This window comes from Eumetopias jubatus, unplaced genomic scaffold (assembly GCF_037043125.1).
Source record: "Eumetopias jubatus isolate StellerSeaLion01/CBP00866 unplaced genomic scaffold, mEumJub1_p1.0 scaffold_10, whole genome shotgun sequence".
Classification (NCBI taxonomy): Eukaryota; Metazoa; Chordata; class Mammalia; order Carnivora; family Otariidae; genus Eumetopias; species Eumetopias jubatus.
The window spans coordinates 107,649,747-107,665,932 of record NW_028274816.1 but is presented as its reverse complement, the minus strand read 5'-3'; the positions used below and the strand labels follow the sequence as shown (position 1 = coordinate 107,665,932).

At 47.6% G+C, this 16,186-nt stretch overlaps 1 protein-coding gene across 2 annotated transcripts; it reads left to right on the top strand.

Moving 5' to 3' along the window:
• The first annotated feature begins 4,187 nt into the window (after positions 1 to 4,187).
• Positions 4,188 to 15,945, top strand: ANKRD40 (ankyrin repeat domain 40). 2 transcript variants are annotated; one of them, XM_028091371.2, is made up of 5 exons: positions 4,188 to 4,349; positions 9,574 to 9,722; positions 10,338 to 10,820; positions 12,597 to 12,778; positions 13,469 to 15,945. In XM_028091371.2, exons 1-5 carry the CDS (start codon positions 4,216 to 4,218, stop codon positions 13,613 to 13,615), a joined length of 1,095 nt encoding a protein of 364 aa, XP_027947172.1. In that variant the 5' UTR covers positions 4,188 to 4,215; the 3' UTR covers positions 13,616 to 15,945. The 2 variants fall into 2 exon arrangements, with proteins under 2 accessions (XP_027947172.1, XP_027947171.1); XM_028091370.2 differs by lacking the exon at positions 4,188 to 4,349 and adding an exon at positions 4,686 to 8,277.
• Positions 15,946 to 16,186: the final 241 nt, after the last annotated feature.

Here is a 16,186-nt window from a genome sequence, read left to right as displayed (position 1 = left end):
AAGCCACAAGGTCACCCATGATCTGACCTGCCTAACTTTGTCTGCTACTGGTCCCCCACACCCTCTAAGCCCGTTTCCCACCACATTACACTATGTTCCACTACTCCAGGCTTGGGATGCTCTTCAGCAACGACCAGCAACTACCACCCCCATCTTTCTCAGCTCACGGCCCAAGCATCATCAGCTCTATGAAGCCAGCCTGGACCCTCACCGTCCACCTGCCACACACAACTGATCACCCTCTTTCTGTGCCACGATTTTACCTTAAACAAACTTGCATATTTTGGGAGTGGTCACACAATATTGCAAATATGAATCTTTACCTTTAAAATGAAAGTTCTTGGGGCACCTGGGTGGCTCACTTGATTGAGCATCTGCCTTCGGCTCAGGTCATGATCCCTGGGTCCTGGGATCAAGCCCTGTGTCCGGCTCCTTGCTCAGCGGAGAGTCTGCTTCTCCCTTTCCCTCTGCAACACCCCGCCCCCCGCAACCGCTCTTGTTCTCTCTCTTGCGCTTTCTTTCTCACGTGTGCTCTCTCTCAATAAATACAATCTTTAAAAATAAATAAATAAATAAATAAATAAATAAAATGAAAGTTCTTTTCGGTCATATGCCATCTCTTATTCATCCCTGTATTCCCAGATTCCCACACAGTATATAATATGTAGGAGGTAGTTTCTCTTCACTCCTAACCCCATGACAGCCTGGCTACCATCCCTATGGGTCCACTGCCACTTCCTTCTCCAAGGTCACCAGCACCACCACCTGTGGCTAAATCCATTCCACACTTTTCAGTCCTTTCTTGCCCTTTCTACAGCATTTGACCCTGTGGGTCATGCTCTTTTCTCCAAATTTTCCCGTTCCTTGCTTTTCCTTCTACTGTTCCAGCTGCTTCTCTTCAGTCTCATTTGTGGATTTCTCTTCTGTCCATCGTTAAAACGTTGGGTGTTCTTTAGGGTTCTGTATCTGACTGGCTTCTCTCAGCACTCAACACTCTGTTGGGGCTTTCCCTGCTATTCCCATGACTGCAGCTAGCACCTCTTACTGACGACTACCAAATCCCAATCACCAGCCCAGAACTCCTTTCTAAATGCCACACCCATTGACACAACTCTTTATGGGCATCTCTACTTACACGAAAATCAGAAAAGAAAGCACGGGCTCTGTAGTAAAACTGCTCTAGTTCAAAGCCTTGCTCTATCACTAATTAAGCTGTATGGTGTTGGGCAAGTTACCTCTCTGTGCCTCAGATAGTAATGATGGTTCTACCTTATGGGGTTGTCGTGAGAATTAAATGAGATAATCCGGGTATGGCCCTTAGGGTAGTGCCTGGCAGTGAATAAATGTTGGTAGAAACAGTAATTAAAGATCTTCAGAAGGCTCAACTCAGCAGATTCAAAAGTCAATTCATCGCCATACCTGCAATCTTTTCTTCCTTCTTTGACTTAAATGCCAGTAAATGGCACCATTATCTCCCCAGCCAGAAACCTGGGTGTTTTCCTTTCCTGACCACCGCTGCCTTCCCATTCTATCAGGGGCTCTTCCTTTTTTTTTTTTTTTAAAGATTTTATTTATTTATTTGAGAGCGAGAGGAAGAGCAAGCGTGAGAGAGCGGGAGGGTCAGAGGGAGAAGCAAACGCCCTGCTGAGCAGGGAGCCCGCTGCGATGCAGCACTTGATCCTTGGACTCCAGGATCATGACCTGAGCCGAAAGCAGTCGCTTAACCAACTGAGCCACCCAGGTGCCCTCAGGGGCTCTTTCTTGACTCGACTTTGCCATCACATACCTAGGATCTCCTGAGCCTTTCCAATGTCCAGACTTTACACATTCATCCAATCGGTAGAACAATCCTGCAGAGTAGGTGCTATTATTATCACCTCCATTTTGCGGATGCAGAATTTGAGAATTTGAGGCACAGAAAGGTTAAGTAACTCATCTAAGATTATATGAGTGGCAAAAGCTGGGATGCAAATCCATGCAGTCTGCTTTTAATCTTCATGCTCACAAACACTGTGCCATGTGCCCTACTGCTTCTATTGTAATACTTAGCACATTCTATTGTTTGTCTCCTCTCCCCTGCCAGACTGTGTTCTTTGAAATCGGGGACTCTTGATTTGTTTGCAGCAACACCTTCAGTGACTAGAATAGTGCCTGGCAAACAATGCACGCTTAATACACTCAGTGAGTTAGAGACAAAACAAAGTATAAACAAATAGAGGTAAAAGAATAGCCATCAGATCGCATTCAGTTATGGCCAGGGTTAGAGGTTTTGTTTGTGGAGAAAGTTTTTTCTTTTTTCTTTTCTTTTCTCTTTCTTTCTTTCCTTCTTTTTAATGTGAGGATAACAAGAAGATTGGAGTCAAAGATGAGCAGAGGTTGAGTTTAAGAAGATAATAAGATCCACTGATTTAAGAGTTATTGCAGGGCACATGCTATAATCCTTTTAAGGAAGGATTCACAGACACTACCAATTGTTTTAAAAATGCTTTTTTATTTATTTTTATTTTTTAAAAAAGATTTTATTTACTTATTTGAGCGAGAGAGTGAGAGAGAGAATGAGCAGGAAGAGTGGCAGAGGGAGGAGAAGCAGACTCCCCACTGAGCAGGGAGCCTGATACGGGGCTGATCCCAGGACACTGGGATCATGACCCGAGCAGAAGGCAGATGCTTAACCAACTGGGCCACCCAGGCGCCCCTAGAACTGCTTTTTAAAAAAAGAGGCCACTACCTACTCCCATGTCACTCAAAGTATGTTAAAGGACCCAATTCCAGTGCTGTGCAAGTCAGCTTCGGATGGAGTATCATGCTGGATCTGAGAATTAAAATTTAAATCGGGGACACATAAAAATGTAAGCTCAAGCTGAGTTCCAATTTGCCTTGGGGTCAATTGAAGTGAGCAGTTTATATTCAGCACCACCCGGTGTGCACTGAGTACTGTGTGAATTACTGCGTCATAATAAACAAACAGACATGGGTATTTCTTAAACAGTAGCAAGAAAAATGCTTGCTGTGCAGACCCTGGGCAAGCCCCCAGAGAGGGAAATGAAAACCCCATGCCTACATTTGTCCCTTCCTATTTCATCTCCTCTCTTTGTTCAGGCCTTCCTCCTTTCCACCCCAGGGTTATTTCCTTAATCCTCCTGACCCCATCTGCAAGGTTCCATCCTGTGCCACTTTGGAAGATCTCTCGGAGACACCTGGGCTCAGCAAAACAGTATTCTGTTTTTCTCCCCCTGGGTAGTAAACCAGTGCCAACCCAGGCTCTGAGCCTGGTTAGGTTGATCAGGCAAGAGTCAGGCAAAATGCTGTGCACATACACACCATAGCTCTCCCCAGAGATCCTAGCATCAGGGCCAAGATAACGCCACAGCCTCTGTGGTGTTCTTCCTTGCTCTCTTTTATCCTTGCATGGCCTTCATGAAGAGTAATCATGATTTATAAGCAGTAATAAATTACAGTTTAGAGACTCCAGGCACAATATAAATATTTTCCCTGAAGGCCAAGAAATCTCTAAAATGAGATGTAAAACAACAGCGATTGAAATAAATATGCGAACCGGATGGTCCCAAGCACTGTCGAAAGAACAGCGCAATCTACCTCTGCAATTATGGGCATATAATAGTAGGATCGTTTTCAGCCCGTCTCCCCCACCCTGCTGGGCAAGCGTTGGCTCAGATAAGGAAAAAGAGCCAAACAGACTTGGGTGGTGGTGATGAAGAAACACCAATTATTTTTGAGGCCTGGTAAACAGCCTGCGCCAGAGGATAAGGCTTTTCTGGCTCTCAGCTATGCTTTCTTCTCTTTCCATGTGTCTGCCCTCCTCCCCTGAAGCCGCCGGGCGGGGAGGTCTAAAAATAGTCCGTGAATCACCGCGGATCACGTCGTGCGGCAGTTACATAAACAGCCAGCCGGGCGCCCGGGCCGAGGGTAGGAACGGAAAATATCTGGGTCAGGGTTGTCACTCCGAATAGGGTCCCCCGGAGTCGGCCCGCGGGAGGCGCGGCCGGGGCGGAGGCTGGGGCCTGCGGCCGGGCGCAGCCGGGGAGCGGCGGGCGGCGGCGGGCGGAAGCAGCAGCCCCGGGCCGGGCGCGAGCAGGCCGGGCGAGCCCCGCGCTCTCCCCATGGCGGGGAGCGGGCCGCGGCGGCGGCGGCGCTGACGGGCCCGGGGCGGGGCGGGCGGGGCAGGCCGGGCGGGGGCCTGGGCCCGAGGGGAAGATGAGCGCTCTCCTAGAGCAGAAGGAGCAGCAGGAGAGGCTGCGGGAGGCCGCGGCCTTGGGGGACATTCGGGAGGTGCAGAAACTGGTGGAGAGCGGGGTGGATGTGAACTCCCAAAATGAGGTCAACGGCTGGTAAGTGGGGAGCGGGGGAGGCCTAGGTCAGAGCAGCCGGCCGGGGCCCGGGGCGCGGGGCGGGCGCCCGCGACCGAGGCCCGGCGCTGCCCGCGGACGCCCGCCAAGGCGTGGCCCGGCGCCGGGGCCTCGGAGGCCTAGCGCTCGCCAGGCCAGCCCGGGCCCCCCCCACCCCCCTCTGCGCCGTGCAGTCGGGAGCGCGGCCTGCCCCAATCCCCGCCCACGTGGGCCTCCCGGGGCAGCGCCCACCCGAGCCCTGGCCCCCCTCCCGCCCCGCCGAGCCCCGCACCCCCCACCCTGGCTCCGCTGGGGCCGGAACCCTGGCGGCTACGAATTGATCACGCAAGCTCGTATGGAGCTCACCCCAGTTCGAGTGTTGAATTATTTTGCCCTAGGAGCTTTTGGAGAACACACCTGTGCAGAGCAAAAAGCATAAGCAACCGAGCAAATACGAATCTTATAAATTAGCAATTTCCCAAGACCGGGGGAAAAAAAATCACTCGCATCACTATTCTGTCTGTTGTCTCACTGCCCCAGTGATTTGCTGCTGCCTACGGCTGCCTGTTGAGGGAAGACTTACTCGTTTATCCCATGCAGTGTTTTTGCTTTATTCATTTACTTTTTTTAAAAGATTTTATTTATTTATTTGACAGAGAGACACAGCGAGAGAGGGAACACAAGCAGGGGGAGTGGGAGAGGGAGAAGCAGGCTTCCTGCCAAGCGGGGCTCGATCCCAGGACCCTGGGATCATGACCGGAGCCAAAGGCAGACGCTTGACGACTGAGCCACCCAGGCGCCCCATGTTTTTTTATTACAATCTTAAATATAGAATTTGAATCAAGACTCTAGATGCCTGCCAGCAGACTGAGCCCTTCCCAATTAGATAGGGAGTCTCATTTTAGCATGTGCTGGTCAAATCTTTAGTGTCAAGTTCCCGAATGTGGTGTTATTCTGTCCTCTTCACACTTACATTTAAATTTTTATTTGATCCAAGGAATGCTTAACCCGCCTGTTTTGCTAGCTTAGACTTAAAGTGAGCTTGGAAAGATTTTATTTTTTAAAATGGAATCATACATTTTGGAACTGAGAGGGACATTGGAGATGGATGGGTCCAACCACAGACTAACCCTAGGTCACACAGCTATTAATATGATAGCTGGGACCACAACCCCAGTGGTTTTCTGACTCCCCCGCAAAGTTATCTGTCTCCTAAAGGAAACAGCCTGGATAGCTGTCCAGAAGGCCAGGAAACAGTAGCTACTGCCTTTCTGTTTTGTTTTTCCTTTAAAAGTGTTTGCAAACAAGCTTCCTGTTCTGTGTGTACCTTCTCTGTGGTTCCACAAGCTGGGACTCACTGTTTTGGCAGTGGGAGGCAGTGTTGTGTAGAAGAAGGAGCCTGGCCTTTCCCGCAGGTTCTTCTCCCTTCCTGCTTTAGCTAATACCACCTTGCCTGAGTCACTTCATTTTCCAGTTGTTTAAAAAGAGTGTTGTGACCACTGAAGGATATGAAGCATAGTATGAATCGCTAACATTTACTGAGTTCGTGACATAAACAAGGCTCTAAGAGCTTTGCCTCATTATCTCCTTCACAACTACTCCAGAACGTCGATGTTCCTCTCTCTGTTTTACAGATGAGGAAACTGAGGCCCAGCCAGATTAATTTTCCCCAAGGTCATAGAATTTACTAGAAAGGAAGCCAGCATCTGACTCCAGACCCTACTTTCCTAACTATGATGCCTGCCCCAAAGTAGGCTCGGTCTATAGTAGTTGAATCTGAAGCAACATGAAGAGGCTGCTCATCAATCAGGGAGGCTGTCTATTAGGCACCTCATGTTGGAGGTTCAAGGTTGCATTCCTGATCTCCCCTCATCCCCCAGGCCTGCTCCTCTGAGTCCTACTCAGCTTGGCGTCTGAGGTGCTCAGGCCAGAACTCTTGGTGCCCTCCTTGCCTCCTGTCTTTCCCTCATATTCCACATCTGGCCAGTCGGCTAATTCTGCCGACTTTACCTACAGCTGTGGTCAGAATCGGACCACTTCTCAGTAGCTCTACCTCTACACCTCTGGTACCCAGCCACCATCATCCTGTTGCCCGGATTCTCGCTGCAGCCCCCCAGCTCGTCTCCTTGCTTCCATCCTTAATACCCTGCAGTCTTTTCTCGGCGCACCAGCCAAAGGGATCCTGTTGTAAAAAGTAAGTCGTAAGTCGGATCGTTTCACTCTGCTCAGAACACTCTGATGGCCACCATCCCACTCTGAGTAAAAGCCTGTGGTCCTAGAGTTTCTACTTCCTGTCTGCACCGTCCTCTCTCCTTACCTCTATGCCTCATCTCTGGATTTGCCCCCTTGCTCCCCTGGCCTGCTGGCTTTTCCTGAAACACCAGGCACGGCCCTGATGCAAGGCCTTTGTGTTTTTTCTTCCAAGTCTACTCCAGAACATCGATGTTCTTCTCTCCATTTTACAGATGAGGAAACTGAGGCCCAGTAAGATTAAGTAATTTGTGCTTTTGCTCCCTCGCCTCCTTCAGGTATTAGCGTAGATGCCACCTCGGTGAGCCTCTCCTCGGCCCTCGATTTAAAATGGCACCTTGCCCCTCCCCTGCCTCTGGCACTCCCTAGTCCCTTCCCTTGTTTTATCATCCCTGTAACGCTTCACCACCACCTAGGGTACTGTTTGGCTCATTTATTTGCTGACTGCCTCTATTTCCTTTTCTGGAAAATGGGGGGAATGTTGATAACAGCACTTAACTCATGGGTTGTTCAGAGATCGAATGAGTTAATACACGAGAAGACTTTAGAACAGTGTCCCCCCATGTAAAAAGCATTATATCTGTGTTAACTATTGTTTTCTTCTTATTAAGCAGTGTGCTGGGTAATGGATATAAATCTTACCCTCAAAAAACGTAGTCTCTAGCATAGAAAAGCAGAATGATTACTGCTTTCAATTTGTAGTTGCTCAATAACTACAATTTCAGCACCGATGAATGATGGCCAGTGCTTCTGGTCTGAAATACTTCCCCGGACTAACCAGATATTCTCACTGCAAATTTAAAGCCTAAAGAGTTGAAGTTCAGAGATAGAGTTCCCACATCAATTGTAATTCAAGCATGTGCATACCCCTTGGCTTTAAGGAACAAGTATAATGGCTTGTGAAGAAGTTGAAAATACTCCCTGGCTGAGTTATGGCTGTCCAGAGCCACACAGGTCTGGGCTGTAAATGATTATCACTCAGGGCACGGGGTTGTGGGGACCATGCCATGTTGACTTAACCCCACATTACATGGTGATGCTTTAGCTAGTTGGTTTTCCCGGAGTGTCTCAGACCCACTGGCAGTAAATTAGCTTCTTCAGTCTCAAGCTTGTCATGAACAAGTGATTTACTACCAGCAAGTGAGTACTTTATTTCCAAAAGGGAATATATTTTTCTCATCATGCTCCATTCATTTTTGAATGCTTGCTTATCATTATAATTATTCACTTTTCAAGCCTGTGCCATAGATACACACACACACACACACACACACACACACACACTCAGCTGCAATTTGCCCACAATCAAGGATGTGTTGGATCCTTCCACTCTGAGCAATGTTCACCTTGTTCTTGGTTCATTTGTTTGGTGATTAAGTACCTGTATGTCCAAGCAGACACTTCCTTATCTTCATGAGCTTATGTTTCAGGAGCCGAGATCGAGCCTCTTCCTTATTTCTCCCAAATTGACAATCTTTTCTTCATAGAGAGTATCTTAAAAGTACCCAGATAATCTAATTCTAATGAATAATAGTGCAGGATATCACTCTGAAATATCAGTGGAGTGGCTCCCAGCCAGCCAGACAAGCTCGCTTTCTGTAAGTCAGAAATATTTAGGAGGCCAGGGCAAAGCAACGTCTCCCTTGAACCAAAGGAACTTTCTGGATAGTTACACTTCCAGGTTAGTGACCTACCCCTCAGTACTGAACATATTGTTCTGTTCTTTACCATATTGTATTTGGCTATAAGCTCTGAAGATATTTACCTCTGTTCCATTAGAGAATTGGTGATTGAGGACATTTCAGAACGGAGAGGAAAAAATATTTTCCTTCTTTAATATCAGTCAGCTTTGGCAACTGGGGATGAATTTAGTTACTCTGAATCCTTTCATTTCTGTTAAGATGGAGTTTTTAACCAGCATGCTAATTATATTTCTATGCAGTGTTAAAATAATAACCCTTCAGAGTATGCATAATCCTCTCCTATATGTACAATGGTAAATAATCAGTTTTACTTAAATGAGTCTAATATGTTAGAAGAGTTTGTTCTTGAAAATTTTGGTCGTTGGTGTACATTTTTAAAGTGCCTTAGGAATTAAAGTGTGCAGCGCTGTACGTTTAAGCAGATGAGCCTTATGGAGAGAACTAGAGAAGCCAACTTTTTAAGAAATGGAAATTCAAAACCGTGTGTGTGTGTGTGTGTGTGTGTGTGTGTGTGTGTGTGTGTGTGTGAAGGAAGGAAAAGGAAAAGAGGGAGCAGCTGAGATTCAGCTGGGAATATCTATAGCAATAATAATTTTAGCAGCAGAGCTGTAGATGATTATTAGCCTGATAATATTTAATCTTCATGTGTCATTTAGTGCATATGAAGCAAGTTGCCATTACCCCTGAAAAGGAATGTGGCACTATAAAAACATTTTAAAGAGACTGGGACAATCTAATGAGCATTACTGATGGAAGACCACTCAGCAGTACCATTAGAGTTAGCCAGCCAGCCAGCTTCGTGGAAGACATTGAAATGAAAGCCCCTAGAATAAATTGGTTTTTCCCAAGGGCCCATAATGAAATTTAGAAATAAATTTCAAGCATACTAAACATTTTGATCACCTGCTTTCTGAAAAGGAAAGTTGAGGTTGCCAGCCTGGCTTCCTTGTTCTAGGCTGAACTTTTTTTTTTTTTTTAAGATTTTATTTATTTATTTGACAGAGACACAGAGAAAGAGGGAACACAAGCAGGGGGAGTGGGAGAGGGAGAAGCAGGCTTCTCGCTGAGCAGGGAGCCCGATGCAGGCTCGGTCCCAGGACCCTGGGATCATGACCTGAGCCGAAGGCAGACGCTTAACGACTGAGCCACCCAGGTGCCCCATCTAGCTGAACTCTTAATGGGCTTGCATATATTTCTTGATTAGCATGTGGAATTTGAAATCCCAAACTACCTCTCCTCTTTTAACTCACTCTTTTTTCCTTTTCTTGGGACAGGACCTGTTTACACTGGGCATGTAAGCGCAATCATGGTCAGGTGGTCTCTTACTTATTACAATCAGGAGCTGACAAAGAAATTCTTACGACAAAAGGAGAAATGCCAGTGCAATTGACATCAAGGAGGGAAATCAGGAAGATCATGGGAGGTGAGTCTGTGTTTGGGGGCAACCTTTGATTTTGTCAAACTAAATTGAGACTTGTGGGGTTATTGGCCACATTCTTGATGTCAGTCAAACCACAAATCTGTTTTTAAAAGCAAAGGTAATATTACTGTGCCAAGATAGTAATTCCACGTGGTTTCCAGACAAGTCGGCATTATCAGGTTTTATTTTTTAAAATTTATTTATTTATTTTTATTATTTTTTTAAGATTTTATTTATTCATTTGAGACAAAGAGATAGAGAGAGCATGAGCAGGAGAGAGGCAGAGGGAGAGGGAGAAGCAGGCTCTCCGCTGAGCCAGGAGCCAGACATGGGGCTCCATCCCAGGACCCTGGGATCATGACCTGAGCTGAAGGCAGACTCTTAACCACCTGAGCCACCCAGGCGCCCCCAGGTTTTATTTTTTTAATCTGTAAAATTTAAGGTGATAAAAATGGTGATCATAAACCTAATGAAACGCTCTTTGCTCTTCTGATTGGAAGAGGCAGTGAACACTGAACAAAATATGTCACATACCAAAGGACACTAGCTTTCACAAGACACTCTTCCTGGTGATTTTTAAAGGGCTGTGTAAATGTTATTCGTTTTCTTCTTTGTAAGTGGAAGAAGATGATGGTGCCGACAGCCTCCCCCAGCTGAAGAAGGAGTCAGAACTGCCCTTTGTTCCCAACTATTTGGCCAACCCAGCCTTCCCTTTCATCTACACCCCTGCGGCAGAGGATCCAGGCCAGCTACAGAACGGGGGCCCCTCCACACCTCCGGCATCGCCCCCTGCGGATGGCTCTCCTCCCTTGCTCCCTACGGAGGAGCCTCCCCTGGCTGGGGCCTTTCCACGGGACCACACCTCTTTGGCATTGGTTCAGAACCGGGACGTGTCTGCCCCCTCTGCCATTCTCCGAACACCAGAAAGCACAAAACCAGGTCCTGTCTGTCAGCCGCCAGTGAGTCAGAGCCGCTCACTGCTCTCTTCTGTCCCGCCCAAGCCACCAGTGTCTCTGGAGCCTCAAAATGGGACATATGCAGGACCAACGCCAGCATTCCAGCCGTTCTTCTTCACGGGGGCATTTCCATTTAATATGCAAGGTAAGCCTGCAGTGGGAAGCAGCTGCCACTGCAGGGCAACCTGTGTCCAGGGGTCAAGTGATGCCCTTCCTGGTTGTGGGGGCGTGGAGGGGTGCGATGGGGGGTGCGGAGAGGGGTAGGGTGGGCGCGCAGGCTTTATGTGTGTATTGAGACTCTAATCACAGACTTAGGGAAATTTTGCCAGACTAGTATAAGGAGCTGTCTTTACTCAGATTCACGAATTTTTACCTTCTGCCCTTTTGAAATAGTTAAGTGTGTATTTTCCAAGAACAAGGATGGTCTCTTACATAACCACAGTCCAGTGATCACGTTTAGGAAATGGAACCTTACTATAATACCATTTTCTAATCCGGGCCATATTTAGATGTTGTCAGTTATCTCCCTGGTACCCTCTGCAGCTCTGTGCGCTCCTTCTACCCTGCTCCCATGCCCCCCCGCCCCCCCGCCCGGGGTCACCCGTCGCGTTTGGTTATCCTATGTTTCCGTTTTCCTTTCACCCGGAAGGTTCCTCAGCCTTTCTCTTATCATTTTGGACCTCAATAGTTTTGAAGAGTCCAGGCCAGGTATTGTGTAGAATGTGATCCCCCACCTTTCTCTACATACTAGTTGCTATTCTGCTGTAAAGAAGGACCTTCCCTTCTCCTCCATACTTTATATCAGTATGAATTCGTAGATTCTTTACATTAGGTTATAATTCATTACTGTCATCATCTTGATGTTCAAATTACACCAGTCCAGAGGAGCCCCTTCAAGCCAGTTCTCGTGTCACTTGGACATGTCCCATCATTCTTGGAGCGTGTCCTTACTTTCTGGGGCTGCAAGAAGGTCCAGGCTCCCAGTGTAATGTTCCCGGCCCCAGCCCCGGAGGCAGCCGTTTCTCCAAGTTCTCCTGGTTCTTTCTGGCGGAGAGTGGTGGTCAGACACAGGGCTGTGGACACTGCGTACACTTAAGACTCCAGCTGTGTCATACCTTCTAGGTCTGCATGGAGGACAGAGCCAGGAAAGAAATATATTTAGGTGCTGATAACCTTGGCCTTGGAGTGCCATGAAGGATTCATATGTAAGGAGCAAAGCAGAACCCCCAAACCCACATCGGTGCTGGCGTGGGCCATCTTGGCAGCCAGGCTCAGAATTTAGGGGCAGACGGCTCAGATCCCAGACCCTTGAATAATAGCGGTTATTTACGCCCAAAGCCCAGACTCCTCCCGTGCTGAGGTATACTGCGTTCAGATCACAGTTAGACTGTCTTTTTTTCTTAGTAGCTTATCTTTCTGCTGTCGCACTGTGTTTATTACAAGGAATTTCATCATTCACAGATACCTTTCGATTCATAGATTCACAGTTATTAAGTCCTTTTGGAGTCACACCCATCCCATACCTTGCCTGTGCCTTCCTTTCATCTCTCTTCCCCTGCCCTGCTCGTGTGTGGTTTGATACCCAAACCCGCTCATATACCTTGACCTCCTCAGCTCCAGCAGCAGAAGTAAATCGTCCTTCTGCACACTGGATGGTTGTCTCTCCCGACACACCTCCCTTTTACTTTGTGAACCCCCGTCTTCGATGTAGGGAAGACAGTGCAGGAAAGTGTCAGCAGGGCCAGCAGTGGGGCTGAGCTAACGCTGCTGACAGGGCGGGTTTTCTTGGGGGCGGGGGGGACCGTGCAGGCCTTTGGCACAGGGCATGATTATGTAGACCGGTCTTCTGGAAAAGATCTTAAATTACATCGGCTGCCGGTGCAGGCCCCATCCATTAACGTTTCTCCCTCTTTATTTCTAGAGCTGGTACTCAAGGTGAGGATTCAGAACCCATCTCTTCGAGAAAATGATTTCATCGAGATTGAACTGGACCGACAGGAGCTCACCTATCAAGAATTGCTCAGAGTGAGTTGCTGTGAGCTGGGTGTGGATCCAGATCAAGTGGAGAAGATCAGAAAGTTACCCAATACTCTGGTGAGAAAGGTAAGAAAGGTCGGCTAAGCATGAGTGGTTGGCGGCTTTTTGCATTTGGAAAATACGCAGCTTCCTCCTTGGCTGTATGAGTCATAGTAGAGAACCGAAAAGAGACTAGAAAAAGGAGCAAAGGGTGGTTTTCCAGACATTGTCATTGAGCTTTCTTCCCTCTACTGCGTCTACAGGGACATGACATTTTTGAAATTTGTAGGATACCAGAGAGAATGTTCTGAATTACCAGTCACATGTACCTATTTTTGGTTGTTTGTGTAGTGATATGTAAGGATCACGTCAGTGTACTATCAGATACGGCCTGTGTTAAGAACCAGGTTAAATGATAGGGCAAATCCGCATGGATACGTGTGTGGTCCTCCCAGCATCCGTGGCTTCTCAGGGCACCTGGGGAGAATGGATCTGAGTAGCCTCTCGCTTCAGGGGGTGCTCATCCTGGAGCAGCTGCTGTTAAGGGCTTCCTTCCGCCTCTGTGCCAACCCCGCTCACGCCCCGGGGGACTGCCCTGCACTGTCACTCCGACAGCCTGCCACCGGGGTCTTCCTCCTCTCTTCCTCCTCCTCCTGCTTCTCCTCCTCCTTTTTCTTCCTTGCCTTAAAATGAGCTGAGATACTGGTATGGACACAACACACCAAACATATAGAGACAAGTTACTCCCCTTAATGCGTTCGATCTGTTTTGTTTTAGGACAAAGACGTTGCTCGACTCCAAGACTTCCAGGAGCTGGAACTGGTTCTAATGATAAGTGAGAACAATTTTCTGTTCAGAAATGCTGCATCCACACTGACTGAAAGACCTTGCTACAACAGGAGAGCTTCCAAACTGACTTACTAATGCAGCAGGGACTTTTATTGCTGAGTGTTGTGACAGTGCGCATCCCCTCTGGGCCAAGGACAAGCCATGGATCGAAATGCCTTGGGCGCCACCGTGTAGTATACACTAACATCGTTCTGCCAAGGTAGGAAGCCCCTGACCCCCCCCCCCCTCCCCAGCAGCGGTGCCACTCTTCCAAGCCTCTTGGTGCACAATAAACCTATTGCTTGAAGCTGTGAACAGCTGAGAAGTGGTCTGGAGAGGCAGAAGCCGGCCGTTCTGTGTTCGTGTGCCCCATGTCAGTGAGCTGTCCAAGCAGACGCGGAGAGTGCGGAGCCTGTTTGCAGCCACTCCTGCGGGTGGTGCACCTGCAGGGCGGACATGCTCTCTTGGTGTCGCCTGCTCCCGCCCCCCCCCACCTCTCCTGAAGCAGGAGCTGGTGACAGAGGAAATTGGGGAAAGCACAGGTACTGGGCAAAAGAATTTTAGCGTGACTAGTGGCTGTGAGGTTTCACATACCATATTTATAAATGTTACTCAGGTTCAAAGTATTTAAGAATACAGTTACCTAGTTGTAAGTATGCTGTTAACCAAAAGAGCTGCCCCTCCTCCCCCCTTTCTCTTTTGTGAGCCCCCAAGCCTGCTTCTGTCTCTAGTCCGCCATTGCCTGGACAGTCATTGCTGCATTAACTCTGTGGCCACTAGAGGGCTCTCTGATGCCTTCCAAAAGAGCAATGCTTTTTTTTTGTTTTCTTGCTTTTTTTTTTTCCACACTTTTTAAATCTCCAAAGCGATTCCTGTCCTCTCCATGTTTAATTGCACCGTCTGAGAAGAGCACAAACATTGCCGGCCCGTGTTCTCCACTTTCATTTCCCACTAGAAAAGAAAAGCAATTTTTGAAACCGAATCTGTTGCTATTTTAAAGGTTATCGTGGGAAACTGAGCTAAAGGAGTTAGCATCTTTATTTTTGTATCAAAGATAAGGGTTATTTTGAAATTATTAGGATTTTTACACAACTCTGAAATCTGTTGCTTTTTGTATAAACAAATTGTTTGATCCTAGGGCTCCCCGACTACCACCACCAGTCCACTTAACAAAGCCAGTTGTGAGTTTCCCAGGCTTTGTTCTGGAAGACACTGATTAAACTCTTGAGCATGGCATACAAATGTTTTTAAAGAGCGCATTCAAGAATTCTTTTCCTTTCCTTCCGTGTCATTAATGTTCAAAGAGCCACTGTCTTGTTGAGACAAACAGCGTAACTTTAGAAATAAGAACGAGCACAGACAAACAGGAGGGCAGGGGTTTGAAGCTGGCTGTTGAAGAGCGTCCCTGCTGTCTTAAGAAGCTTTTTCCCCATAGTGCCTATAGTTTCCAAAGAAACTGAACTTCCTAACTGTGTTAATTTTATTGGAACACTGCGACGACTGAGCGAGAACATGCAGAAGCTGTCAGTGGAAGAGAGTGTTGTGCTGAGCTAATGGTCTCCTGCTGCTGCTTGGTGCTGAGCTGAGGTTGAGGTGTTTTCAAGGCCAGCTTCATGGGGTCACTCCGTTTGGTGACTTAACCGTCTCCCACCAGTTATTGATGGTGACTTACTCATCCTTGTACAGTGTTTGCATCACTGAGTAAAGGTTACTTATTATCCCTTCTCTGAAGTGCTTGAAAGGAAACCTCCCTGTGTTTCAACCAATCAGAAGCTAGTTTACCTAGACCTACTAACCTTTTTTCCTTCCCTTTGGGAAAAGTTACAATTTACTGATAACACGAAGGCTAGTTGTATCCCGGAGGAAGTAAGTCCAGTATTAATTTTTGTCTAAATCACTGGGGTAAAAACTCTTCTAGCCATCTAGATCAATTAGAGACTCAGAGGCAGTGGAGGTCCCCAGCCCGGAGGTGGCCTATGGAGGAGTCGCTCCAGGGCATTCCCCTGCCCCCGCCCCCGGCTTAGAGACGGAAGTTATAGGTGGAGGTTGGAGCGGACGCTCGGGCGAGGGAGGGGCTGGGCATCTCAGGGGAGGGCTGAGCCCTCCATGGGCCTCTCTTCTCCTTTCTCAAGTCTTCTGTAGTCAACTGACTCCTGCATCTGGCGGTGGGATGAGCCCGCACAGTTGATGGTAGGTGAGTTTAAAGTCTTAATCTATGCATTCAGAGAAATATTTTTATATGCTTTGTGTAATTTATAACAAGGACTTTTTTTTTTAGCTTTGTTAACTGTGAATTCACCCCTCCTCCACTGCATATTTAAAGCATGTGTTCACACGGTGTGTAAACATTCACTGAAGACTTTTTTCTTTGTGCATTGCCGACTGTTCAGACATAACGAGTATTATTAAAATCAAATATTAACGGACTGAGCCCATCTTCTTTCGTTTTGGCCTCCTAAGCAGCACGGCACTTCTAATCCCAGGGGGTTCAAGTTCCTGGACGGTCCTAGGGACACAATGCTCCGGAGGAAAAATAGCAGGGAATGTCCTCCCGACCTGAGCCGCCTCCCTCCTGCAGCTGCTGCCCATGGCCTGTCAGTGGCACCTGGAGACATATTTTGTGCAGTGCCTTTCCTCCCGGTTCACAGCAGTGAGCTTCATCTCCTT